The sequence below is a fragment of the Nelumbo lutea genome, chromosome 6 (assembly GCF_056320005.1).
Source record: "Nelumbo lutea isolate HS-2025 chromosome 6, American lotus-T2T, whole genome shotgun sequence".
Lineage (NCBI taxonomy): Eukaryota > Viridiplantae > Streptophyta > Magnoliopsida > Proteales > Nelumbonaceae > Nelumbo > Nelumbo lutea.
Window position 1 is genome coordinate 62632105 of NC_142689.1, and position 13572 is coordinate 62645676.

Genomic DNA, 13572 nt, shown 5'->3' on the forward strand with positions numbered 1-13572 from the left:
TTAGAGTCCGGTTCACCGTCTGCAGCATCGGCCATCTCTTGAGTAATGCACGAAGTGGTTATAGTGCTAATATCGAGCTCGGGGTACGTATTCCGGATCATCCACCGGCTTAGTTTAAAGCCCCTTCTGTACGAGCCCACCATCAGGTCATTAAAGCACGATGAGGTGATGTATTCATCGACGACCTTCTTCTTGACATCCTCGATGCCTTGGGAAAAGATCAGTGTCCTCTCCCTAATATCCTCTTCAAGGTATTCAACCCGATGCTGCAAATCCAGTCTTAGGTCCGCCATGTGTTTCACCACAACCCCCATGGCCTCGGCATTTCTCTGAGACCTCGCCTGCCTGTCCTGTGCAGCGCGAGAAGCCGCCTCAGCAGCTCGGAAAGCTGCCTCGGTAGCACGAGAAGCCTCTTCAGCAGCTCACGCCTGCCTCGAGCTCCTTTCCACTTGGGCTGCCAAGGCATGGATAGAAGAATTCACCTACCAAAAGGAAAAATAACAAATGATCAAAAGAACGATAGCAAGAAAGATGAAAGCAAAGAGCTTGACAAAGAAGTTGCTGACTTACCACCATGGCATGAGTGGCAGCACGACAAGCCACCTGGTTCAAAGGAAGATCAGTCCATGTCGCGACCTCCTTAGGGTAAATGGCCTCCCTACTCTTCTGAAGAGCATGGTTCGGCGACAACACGCTCCTGAACTCGCCTTGGGCTCCCGAGCCTGAGGGCCCAACTCGCGTATAAGCAAACCCAACATAAGGGGCCCCTGCCGCTTCTTGCATTGGAGGGGCCATCTCGAGCTCCATGGGCGGATCCACTGATGGGTAGTCTGGTACCTCGAGCTCCGCATCTCGGGGCAGCTCGGCACGAGTCCGTTTGGCGACTCACTTCCTCCTCTTCATGGCGTGAAACAGGTTCCCACCACGAGTCTTCTTTGAGTCCATCACACCTACAAAAGAGCTTGGCATAAGGGAAAAGGAAAGAACAGAGCAAAACAAAAGACATCCTCTGAGTAAGGAACCTACCCGAACTTAGACCAGCCACGATGAGCTTGGCCTCCGTCAAATACTGATGGCATTTTAGCCCAAGCCATGCCCATTGCCGAAGGCCCTTCTCCGTCTCCTTATCAAGCGTAACACCGGCATCAGGGGCAGCCATCCCCCACCCGGTTTGGAACGGCCACCCCAATGCACTTCGCACCCCGAAGTAGTCCCGTTTCCACGCCGGGACCTTGTTGGGAAGATCGTGTAAAAGCTTAAAACTCGGGCGAGGAGACAAGTAATACGCCCGCCTACGCCCTGGAAGGGGACCCACTTGCTTCTTAAGCATTAGAATGGAAGAAAAAATCTCCAAGTCTAAGGGCAAGATCTGTTCGCAAAATAGGGAGATTGTCCCCACCAAGTTACGAATAGAATTCGGGTGAAGCTGGCCGACAATAACGCCGAAGTGGTTCATGACCTCGACTATAAGAGGGTGGAAAGGCAGGCGCAAACCAGCTGTGAGTTGCTCCTGGAATATCACGATCTCATCAAGACTGTGTTCCCAAGGGAAACTGCCCAAAATTATAAAATAGGTATACTCCCTAGGCAAGTTAAACTGGGTAATACGGGAGTGAAGCCCCTCAGGCGTCATGGTCGAGGGCCCAAACTTGTCCAACATTCGACCTCGACGGGAGGAGGACGCCAAACCACCCGAGGCGACTCGGCCTATGGGTTCGAACTCTTCCTCGAGTTCTACCTCTGGTTCACTAGGACTATTGGGGGATGCAACTCGGTTCGTAGAACCTGCATCTGACCCCCTTGAAGAACTGTCTGAGCTATCCGAGCTATACATCGGAAGGAGAAGAAGGATCCCAAGAAATTACTCACCCGGAAAAAAACAAACGAACTACGGGAACGTGAACGCGAGCTAAAGGCTTGAACGCGAGCTGAAACTTGGACGTGAACTCAAGAAGCAAAACGTGGGATAATGACAGTGACTGGGGTCCCCCACTATTTATACCCATAGTAACCGAGAATCAATGGTTCTGATCAAAGCAAATCCAACGACCCGCAGTCGCGCTGACCGCACGTCTCCTGAGACCAAGACGTGACTGGCCGCATGTCTCTTAAAACTGAAAAGGGCGCCAGCGCACGTCTCCTCGCATTAAAGGCAGCAGCGGCGCGTTTTTTCAAATTTGAAAAGACGCCCGCTGTCACATCTCCCAGTGGCACGCTTTTTGAATTTTTGAAATAAGCGTGCGTTGTCACGTCTGTCAGCATTTATAGACAGATTGGCACGTTTCCCATCTTTTTGGTGCTCGAGAAACCTGGAAAAATCCTGACGAACGCGCACTTCGCGTTAGCAGTCAACTAGTTCGAAGTACGGGACAAATCCACTCACCACCTCGCGAACTCCCCGCGCCAGGGCAAGTCCCTTAGCGCAAGGAGTGGGGGGCAATTGATGAAGGAAGATTTGGCCTGACCTCGTAACCACTCAACGTGGCAAAGGCAACAGCTCGGCACAACGGCACACCCAAGGCGCGAGCTTTGAAAGGAGGAGCCAACGGTCCGAACTCCCTACAAAGAGCCCGAACTCCCCGTAAGGAGCCCGAACTCTCCCTTAGACCCCAAGCCTTACGAACACAAGGGGCAACCACCCAAACTGGCCTGCCCCATGGCAGTTTGGGCCACACTTCTATCCGAACTCAAGACTTCACCTCGCACATCACTCCAGCACTTCGCCCCAAGACGCCGAATTGAACAACCGTACCTGACACCGAAGGAGTCCGTACCCAAGGGCGGCGCACCTGACTGACTTGGGATCTGACGCTTGACAGCCACACTTCAACGGCCACCTGCCACCGCCATCTCCAGTTACAGAGACGGTTCCAACAAAAAGAGCAGTGGCAGTTCTTCCCCAGCAGAGGTGATGACACCCGAACTGGCAGAAGCGTAGAGGAAATCATACCTGACCTGACAGAAGCTTAGGAGTGAGTGTGTGAAGTGGTTATAAAAGGCTCTACCCCCCAAGAACAAGGTATGTGAACTTTGCGCCATCTAGTTTATTATCTTGCCTTTGAGGATACTAACTTGAGCTTCAGAGCATTCTCACCGGGTCCCTCCCCGGAGATACTCGCTTTCTTCCCCGTTTCAGGAACCTTCTGCTCCAACCAAAGGCAAGATCCTTGACAGTTAGGACTGGCCGGATTGCGCGCCATCAACTGGGTACAACAGTTTGAATTAGAATCGGAATCGAAATAGGAATGGCCTATTCCCATAGTCTGTTTAATTCCAACAGGAATGAGAATGAGAATTGGAATCAGCAGAAATGGGATTTCATTTCTTAAAAAAAGAGTAGGGAATAACCAATCTCCCAAATGGAGGAATGCCGTTCCAGCAATAATGGGAATAGAATAGCCCATTCGGATTCCGATTATAGAGCACTATTCCTATTCCTTTGAACCAAAAGAGGCCTCAACAATGGATAGAAAATCCTCCGCATTGGACTGCCTTATTGTAAAAGTAATATCCCAACTCCACCAAAACGTTCGACAAGTGTACTGGTGCTGATGAACTACCCTTCCGAAATCCTCCATAAATTTCTCCTCCTACCCTAAATATGCCAAACCAAATGCAAATTTGCAGAATCCGTTAAGAGAATCTTACAAGTTTCCTCCATGGTTTTTATATTTGCCTGTTAAAGAAAAAGTTGGCTATAAACTTCATTAGTAGGGGAAGATTCTACGCATACCCATGGTTCTGTAACCACTGTCCTCCACCTCTGAAAGTTACAAACCACGGCGATGAACTCTTTGAAGTCTCTCAGCCAGCTGGTTCTTATCTTCCTGTTCATCAGTATCTCTCCGTCTACCGTCAGAGGTCAAGATGACGATTTGGGAGCCTCTTACATCTTTGGAGATTCTCTAGTGGATGCCGGAAATAACAACTACCTCAACACATTGTCTAAAGCCGACATCCCACCAAATGGAATTGATTTTAAAGCTTCTGGAGGGAGTCCCACCGGCCGGTATACCAATGGAAGGACCATTGGAGACATTGTTGGTAATCTCTCTCTCTCTCTCTCTCTGTATAAAGAAAGAAAAGCTTTCACACTTTTCCTTAATCACTTGCAGGGGAGGAATTGGGACAACCCAACTATGCCGCCCCATTTTTGGCCCCAAATACCACTGGGAAAACTCTGTTATATGGAGTCAATTATGCTTCTGGAGGAGGGGGAATAATGAAGGCAACCGGGAGAATATTTGTAAGCCTTTCTTATCCCTATTGTTGGACATTTTGCTATTCGATTTTAATCTAAGTACTTAATTACTTACCTTCTGGGAACTGCTTTTTTCTTTGGGAAAACTCAGCGAAGAAAAAAAAGATGAACAGCTTTGCAGGTTAACAGGCTCTCAATGGATATCCAGGTTGATTTTTTCAACATTACTAGGAAGAAGTTGGACAAACTGTTGGGTCCATCAAAAGCCAGAGAAGATTTAATGAAGAAGTCCATCTTCTCCATCACCATTGGGTCGAATGATTTCCTCAATAACTATCTTCTCCCTGTCCTGTCAATTGGAGAAAGGATATCAGAGAGCCCAGATGCTTTTATTGATCACCTCATTACCAATCTCAGGGGTCAACTTACTGTAAGTAGACTTAATCCCTACAAGTTTAGCTACCATTCTTCAGTTTTTCTCTGATTTGTCAAGTGAGGATGGTATATCGGTATGGTGTATACGTGTTTGCAGAGACTTTACAACTTGGATGCTCGAAAGTTCGTCGTAGGCAATGTAGGGCCAATCGGCTGCATCCCCTATCAAAAGACGATAAACCAGATTAACCAAGATCAATACGTTGAATTGCCGAATCAATTGGCACTTCAATACGATAAGCGATTGAAGGATCTTCTGACAGAACTAAATGAGAATCTCCCTGGAGCTACATTTGTCCACGCCGATGTGTATGATTTAGTGATGGAACTGATAACAAACTATGAGAAATATGGTAATTAGCCAAACTCCATTGCAATCCTCAAATGTTTAAGTTACAGTTTGAGCAATATTCAAACACTTGAGCTTGAATGTGTTGAGACAGACTTAGGCCTCAATTATTTGTTAAATGGTAAGCCATTTACCAGGGTAAACGCGTTTACACGGCAACTTTATCAATGTTTTTTATATCAGGGAAATTCTATGATGCAGGGAAAGGACATAGTATGGGAAGAGTTTTGACCAATCAAAATCCACCACCCATGAATTTTGATAAATAACAACTGATTGGCTATCACTTTTATGATACTAGTCGATTGGTCAAAAATTTATTAGTTTTTAGTATCATAGTCCAACCCTTTATTTCCCAAGTAAAATCATACAACAACCATTTTATATATAAGTGTCATTATTGTCCATCATGTGTTAGCAAATTTCCCTCTAAATCCAATTCATTTGCAGCTAAATATGCATGGGAAAGTTGGTCAATGGGAAGTTCGTTTTCCATTGACCAATTGACCAACTTTTATATGTTCTTTTTGCATATAGCAATGAACCCCACAATAAAGTTACTCTTAATTTGTTGGGTAAAACTTACCTTATCTCCTAAGTGGATAAGTAATATTTTAATAGTTACTTTTTGTGAGTAGAAATATCATTTTATTATTTACTTGACAGTCTTAAAAATCAAAAGAAATGCACTTATCCAGTTAAATGTTTCTTAGGTAACATTCGCTTACCTAGGTAAGCTACAGTATTACAAGCGAATTGGGTCTAAATGAAAAAGTGATTTACCCAAGTCTCAAAAGGGCATTATTTACCCAGGAATCAATCAATTAAGAATCATTTTTGGTGAAACCTGCTATGTGAATTTCTTTCCCACCAACTTATCGGCCCCCTGCTAATACCAAAACAAGAGTGTGAATTTCTTTTGTTTTTATGAGATCGATCAACTTACCTACCTCTTTATAGGAAAACAAATATGCAGGGTTTAAAACGACTAGCAGGGCATGTTGCGGCAATGGAGGTCAGTTTGCAGGGATCATTCCATGTGGGCTAACGTCTACCATGTGCGAAGACCGATCCAAGTATGTGTTTTGGGATCCATACCATCCAAGTGAGGCTGCCAACCTTATAATCGCAAAGCAACTAGTTGATGGAGACAAATACACGACTCCTATGAATCTTCGACAACTTAAAAGTCTCTGATTATTCAACTTTGATTTCTCTTTATTTCACATATCTGTCCCTCTCTCTGTTTGCCTTCTCCGGACTTGTAATATTTTCTTGTACCATCCAAGTGGAGGATCAGCCTTGCGATCGCAAAAGCAACCAGTCGATCGATAAAATCAAATACACAACTATGATGAACCTTCAACAACTTGAAAATCACTGGTGCTAGTTTGCTTGCGGTTTATTTCTCAAATTGTTTATAAATAGTGTGATATGAATCATCTGATAAAATATGCAGTGACATAACAATAAAAAATTTTGCAGAGAACAAAATAAAACATTAGCAAATAACAACATTTTAAGTAGATTACAATCTACTTAATAACTTATTAAATAAACAAAGCAATAGTTATTCAGCTGCAATCAAACAGCCCCTAATATGTAGTTGCTGACTAACAGTTAGGGACATGGTTTTAAAAAATGACCCGGAAATGGAACCGTTTTAACCACCGGTTTCTAGGTTGATGGTTTGACCTTTCAGTTTCAATGAATGGCCCATTCTGACCAAAAAAAATAAAAATAAAAATGGCCAAAAACCATTGAGAAGGTCAACGTATTGACGATTCGATCGCCCGGGTCAACAGGTCATTGACTGGTTCAATTATTTTTGTCCAGAGACCGGGTTTGAGGTAAACGGAACCAGTTGCCTAAACAGTTCCCAGGCTGAATGGTTAGGGATATAATCCAATCACTTTAGTCTCGTGCAAGAGTTGTGACTAAAGAAACAACCTTTGATAAAGAGGGTACATTATGCAATGCACCTGTGTCTTGATAGAATAGTCTTTTGTCTTTTTACAATAGAGATACCCTTGGTATCAAAAGTGATATATGTCTTGATCTTCCCTCTTTATACTAGTAAGTGTGTACATACTTGTATGTGACAATCTTTTATGACGATGATGAAAGTAAATAATATATTTCCATAATTTCCTATATTTTTTAGTTTTATGTTTATAAAAATTACTTCTTATTTCGTCACATTTATTTTTGTTTAATATGCTGAATATACAATATTAGATATGTCTAAATGTTTTTTACATTTTTTGTATTGTTATAATTCTGTGTATTTTCATCTTTTTAATTTTTATTATTTAATCATGACATCAAGAGACACATTTAACTCGAAAAAGTTAAATTATTGACTCACCACCAAACAGGTAAAAACTCCATTTTTGGGTTGGTTTTATATTTGTATTTCATTTTCATCATCAATTTCTTCCAAGAAAATGTTTCCATCATCAATAAACTCAATTATTCTTTGTCACACTTATCTTTTTTTAATATGGTTAATTAATATAAAATATTAGAGATATAGCCAAATGTTTTTCTACATAGTTTATATATCTTTTGTGTTTTTATCTTTTTCTAATTTTTATTATTTAATTATGACATCATGGATTAACACACTTAACTTGAAAGATTGATTTATTGATCTACCATGTACAGGAAAACAATTTCACTCTTGGATTAATTTTAAATTTTGTATTTTATTTCCACCATCAATACAAAGTTAAAACAATTTTTGTTTATTGTGTTTAATTTTTAATATGATTAATATATAATATTAAATATTTGCCCAAATGTTTTCTATAAAGTTTTTATATTTTTATATAATTTTTGTCTTTTTATGAAAAATATAGAAACCAAACGATCATAATGTGAAAACTGGGACCCTCTGGCCTTTTTAGGTCCCGATTAAATGATAGGTTTGGTGGGTTGGATGGGAAAACTACCCGGTTACTATTAAAACTAAGACTCGGAAAGCATTTCGGTTTTTACTTTGGTCAAAATCTTAAAACACTATTGACACATATGACTTGAAAGGCTAAAGTGTTGATCTGCCACTAGGAAAACAATTTCATTTTTGAGTCAGATTTAAGTTTTATATTTTATAACCAACACCAATAAAAACAACTATTACTTATCACACTGATTTATATCAAATAAGTGCCTTAAATATCATCTTTTTCCATGAAGATGAATATTTCAAGACTCTCTAAATGGTTGCTTAGGGTGGGAGACGATCCTCTAAACTCTGAAGAAGTAAGGATCAAAATAGTTTTGATCACACTAAAGTCGTGAGAGCACAACATTTACGAATCCACCATAGTTGAAAACAATATTTTTTTATAATATATATTTAGCCCATTAATAGCTTGGATGGTTGAAACGTCTAGTCTCAAAGGGTCACTTTGCTGCTAGAGGAAGTAGAATGGCACCAATAATGAAGCTATGGTTGGTGTAAGGTCAACCTAATGGAAAGAAACAAACTGATCTAGCCCTTTTATATAGGGTTTTGGTATGTGGATATGATAGGGCTGGAATGGGCTTACCTACTCACCCAATTAAGACATGAATCAATTATGTAAAAAAACAAAAACAGAAAGAAAATATTATATATCTATACTACCTATAAAAGAGTGAATGCTCCTTTTTTCTAGAATTTTCATTAGACGTTTTTTACCCCCTTGTCCAAGCATACAAAGGTCATAAAGAGGACATATATGTCATTTACTCTCATTTCATAAAATGCCTAATTATAACCATTTAGAAACTGCCCATGAAAATAGTTTTGTGTTAGAGATATTGCCACGTGCAAATGCACATACATGTTTACTAATATATATATATATATATATATATATATATATATATATATATATATATATAAACAAAATTGGTATAATATAATTAAAATATGAATAGAATAATGATAAAGTGGCATGACAGAGTAATATTTTCTACGTTATTAAAGCCTTTAATGATAAATGCATTTTGTAAAAACGTAAAAGCACATCTCATATAATGTGAACTAATGAAAAGAAAATATATCACGTGACACCTATAATGTGATCGGCTGAAATTTTGATTGAATATGTAGCAAAAATTTGAAACGCACAATACATGTATGTTTCTTATAATTGACATATAATAATTTCATATAGGATGTTTAAATTTGTTATTTTTGAAGTAGAGGGGATTAATTGAATTTGATAATTGATTTATTAGCTGTAGGACCAATCAATTGTTGAATAGTAAGAGATTGAGTGATTATGGGCCATATATACTTTAACTAGTGTGGAATAAAATGATTGATACAATAGACAATAAAAAGAAGGACCATCAAATTCGGCTAAACCTTTCTCATTGGTAGGGGCAAGATATTTTGAGAATGAACCAATAAATGAATAAATGAAAGATTTATCATCAAATTACTTGAATTTGTACCGTGCAAATACAAGATTTTCAATACAAAATACAAGGTTTTGCAATTTGCACTATTTGCACCATACATATTTTAACATAGGTATAAAACATGACATGTGAGGCCAGCACCGTACAACTTGCGTGTGGCCCATGAGCCATCCCGGGCCGTGCCTCCCTCCCCTAGGATATTTTGGGAGGTCGGCTCGACACAACCCATGGCCGGAGCCCATGCGGGCCCTTGTAGAGCTAGGTCAAGCCACAGGTAAGGCTGGTCTGTGGGCCGAGCCTTGGGCCAGGCCAAAGTTATTTATTTAAAAACATTGAAAAAATAGAATTTTAATTTTATATAAATTTTGATATATACAATTGCTTATATATGCAATAATTAAATAAAATAGTATAATAAAATAGAAAAAAATTGTTTATTTTATTAATATAGTAAATATATTATAATATATTAATAAAAACAATTTTTATTAATATATAATGTGTTGGGCCATGCTGTGCCAGCCCGTGGGCCACTAGCGGCATGGCATGATAGTGCGAGCCATACCGGTCTGGCCCACTTACCTGAAACCCTAAGCCCAATATGGCCCACTAACCATAAAGAAAGAGGGATTTGTTTTTCTAATGTATAGCCAAGTGGCACCACTTTCCCCTACTTTCTCCTGAATTGACTATAATTCCTATTTATCCCCTAAGTTATCTCTAACTCCTATTTATCTCTTAAATTATCTCTAATTTAGTAGAGAGATTCTCTCCTAAACTATCTCTAATTCCAATTTATCCTCTCCCCCACCTTTTATCTATATTTATCTAAAGAAATTTTCAATTAAAAATTTTCATAATTATTTATATATTATAACAAAATTATATACTAAATTACACAAAATTTAATTTTAATATATTTAATAATATTCATATTATTGATAATTCTATATTTTTACAAAATTCATCATGAAATTATGTAGTAACAAACTAACAATATAAATTATAATTTTATGAATTATTCAATTTAAATGTTATATAAATAATAAAATTTTAACATTAAAAATAAAACATTATTTTCAATAACTAAATATCTTAAATAATAAAACATTAAAAATAGATAAATAATTATATAAAAAATTAATATTACGTAATAACATTAAAATAAATAAAATTCAAATAATAAAAAAAATAAATATTTTACATATTACTTAAATATTTAAATAACAAAATATTTAAAATGACTAAATTTTAAATAGTTAAACAATAACGAACTTATCTAATAAATTTAAGAAATTTCTTAAAAGTAGAAAAATAATTATAATAGATCTCATAATATTCATATTAATAATAATTTAATATTTTACAGCATTAATAACAAATTATGTAATAATAATACTAATTATCATTTTATGGATTATTGAGTTCTATAAATAATTATTACTTTAAAAATTAAATAACAAAATTATTTAAATAACTTAATAATTTCACTTATATCAATTAATAATTATAGAAAATAACTTAAAAAATAATACTTATTAGTAATAATTTTACAATAATAGTGTATATTCATTATATATTTGTATATACTAAAATTAATATTTATTTTATTTTTTATTAATTATTTATTGTCTTTTTTATAAATATGTTTTCAATAATTAATTATAAATATATTTTTGTTTTGTTATTTAGCAGAAAATTATCAATAATTATTCGAGATCAAATAACTATTATTTAACTCTTGAAATTTAATTTATTGTATTTATTGTATTTTTGTAATAAATTTATTTTTAGTATTTATATATATATATATATATTTATAATTTATAGATTAATATTTATTAGAGATTAAACTATTATTTGAGATTACACTATTTATTGACTAATTTATTGTATTTATTTGAGATTAAACTATTAGTATATTTTCAGCATTTATTGTATTTTTATTAGATATCTATTATATTTTCATTATAAAATTATTTTCAATGATTGTGTATTCATGGTATAAATTTCAATAATTATTAGAGATTAGACTATTGATTTAGTTGAAATTAGGAGTGTTCGAGGATTGGTTCAGCTTAGTTGTAGGTTGTTTCACTAACCAAATCGACTTGGTCAAGGCAAGAGTTTGTCACTTGAATTTGGTCAATTTGACCAAATCATCCTGTTCAAGGATTAGTGAAAACCTACCAACTTGAGTTGTACCAGCTTGAGTCTATTTTCAATTTGGTTGTTTATTCAAAAATTTTAAACTTAAAAGTTAAATTTAAATTTAATAAATTATAGTGGTATTATAAGAAAATAGATTAAAAAATTAAATTTATGATATAAAATATTTTAGACTAAGAAATATGAGAATTTCTCCCTTTCCCATATTAAAAATATAAAATATTAATATATATTTATGATCGGGTCGGCTCAATTTTGGTCGGTTTACAAATGGCCAAATCGAAATTGACCTGACTTGGTTGGGTTGGAAAGTTGCTAAACCAAAGCCGATAGGAAATATTAGAAGACCGACCAACTCGGCTTGAGTTTGATTGGATTGGTTATTAAAAAGTTAAATTAAATATAAAACAATTATATACTCCTATGTTTTTTTTATTGTTTAACTTTCGCTTAACACCGTGCATCACATGGGTCCCCGCTAGTACAAATATGTAGAGTGCAAAACCCTGTATTTTGTATTGTTTTGTATGCATTTGTGGAGTACACATTTGTATTTGTATTCCTTCCAAATTAAGCCTAAGGCTCCATTTGGTAAGAGTACAAATACAAAATATATAGAGTGCAAAACATGGTAAAAACAGTCGCTCGGGTGCCAATTCTACACTCCATTTATTAAGGTGGTATTCAGTAGTGTGTATATATCGTGGACAAGACCGTTTGGGTATCGTTCACATTAAGATATGGTGTTCTACTATGTGTGGACGGTCCCTATCCACAAAATAATGTGGATAGGAATGGGCCACACCCCAATTTATCGTCCACAGTACTTTTTCACATATAATCCACACTATAGTGTGGACAGTTTGTGGGAAGGTTTTAGTGTAACTAGGGGTGGCAACGAGTCGAGCTTTTCATGAGCTACTCGAGCTCGGCTTGTCTTGGTTTCAACTGAGCTCGAGCTCGAGCCTAATAGAGCTCGACTCGTAAGGCTCGCAAGCCAAACTCGAACATAACAAATAATTTTTGGCTCAAATAAAAAATATTTTTATATATAATTTTTTATTTTTATAAAAAAAAAATTCTCAAATTTAGCTCGAGCCGAGCTTATGAGTTTTGACGTGATCCGAGCTCGAGCTCGATCTCGAGCCTCATAATTTTTGGCTCGGTTCGACTCGAATCCACCCCTAAGTGTAACACACCTGTGTTACATTGGTCCAATTACTCTCATTTTATTTAATCTTTTAATAATTTTTAAATTTTTAATATTTTATCAATAAAATAATAAATTTTAATGTTAATTCTAGCACAAGTTTGATGGTTCTCCTTCTCAACTCTTTCATTATTTTAATATTAATTTTTTAATATTTTTATTAATAAAATAATATTTAAAATATTAATTTTTATTTTTTAATATTTTAAAAATGTAATTTTTGTTTATATATTGATGTTTTTTTTTTCAATTTATTTACCATATAAAATGCAAAAATTAGACATTTTATGATCGACTATGTAGATCTCTCATAAAATGTTAGAATCGAAAAGTATGGTGTAGACTACTCCACACCACATCTACAGAATGCCACTGCAGGTGTGGGTTGGTTCGATCCACACAATCTATCCACAGTTCAGAACAATTGTGAACTATGGTGTGGTGTGGACCAATTCACACCCATAATTTTCTCATCTACACTACAAAACACCCCCTAAATTTCTTAAATAAAAAACGAAGGCCTGATAGGAGATGGTAGGAAAAAAGGATGGGAGGTTGGGTGTGTGTTGTTTTGGGAGAGAGGGAGAGGAAGACGAATAGTGATTTGGAGAGAGAGATTGAACAACCAAACATCTTTTAAATTGGGGGCAATTTAGTCCAAACTGCAAATAAATACTTTTTTTTTCTTTCTAACCACTGTTTTTGCAATTAGTTTCTAAACATAACTAAATTTATCAGTTTACCAAACTTATCTATCACCTTTTTATGCAAAAAGCCTTTCTATAAAACCAT

General features: G+C 36.3%; 1 protein-coding gene across 1 annotated transcript; it reads left to right on the top strand.

Annotated features, from left to right (window-relative positions):
- Window positions 1-3529: 3529 nt before the first annotated feature.
- On the top strand, window positions 3530-6301 carry LOC148849212 (GDSL esterase/lipase At2g23540-like). The gene is made up of 5 exons (XM_088952083.1): window positions 3530-4044; window positions 4116-4246; window positions 4383-4631; window positions 4734-4989; window positions 5962-6301. Exons 1-5 carry the CDS (start codon window positions 3786-3788, stop codon window positions 6180-6182), a joined length of 1116 nt encoding a protein of 371 aa, XP_088808209.1. The 5' UTR covers window positions 3530-3785; the 3' UTR covers window positions 6183-6301.
- The last annotated feature ends 7271 nt before the right edge of the window (window positions 6302-13572 follow it).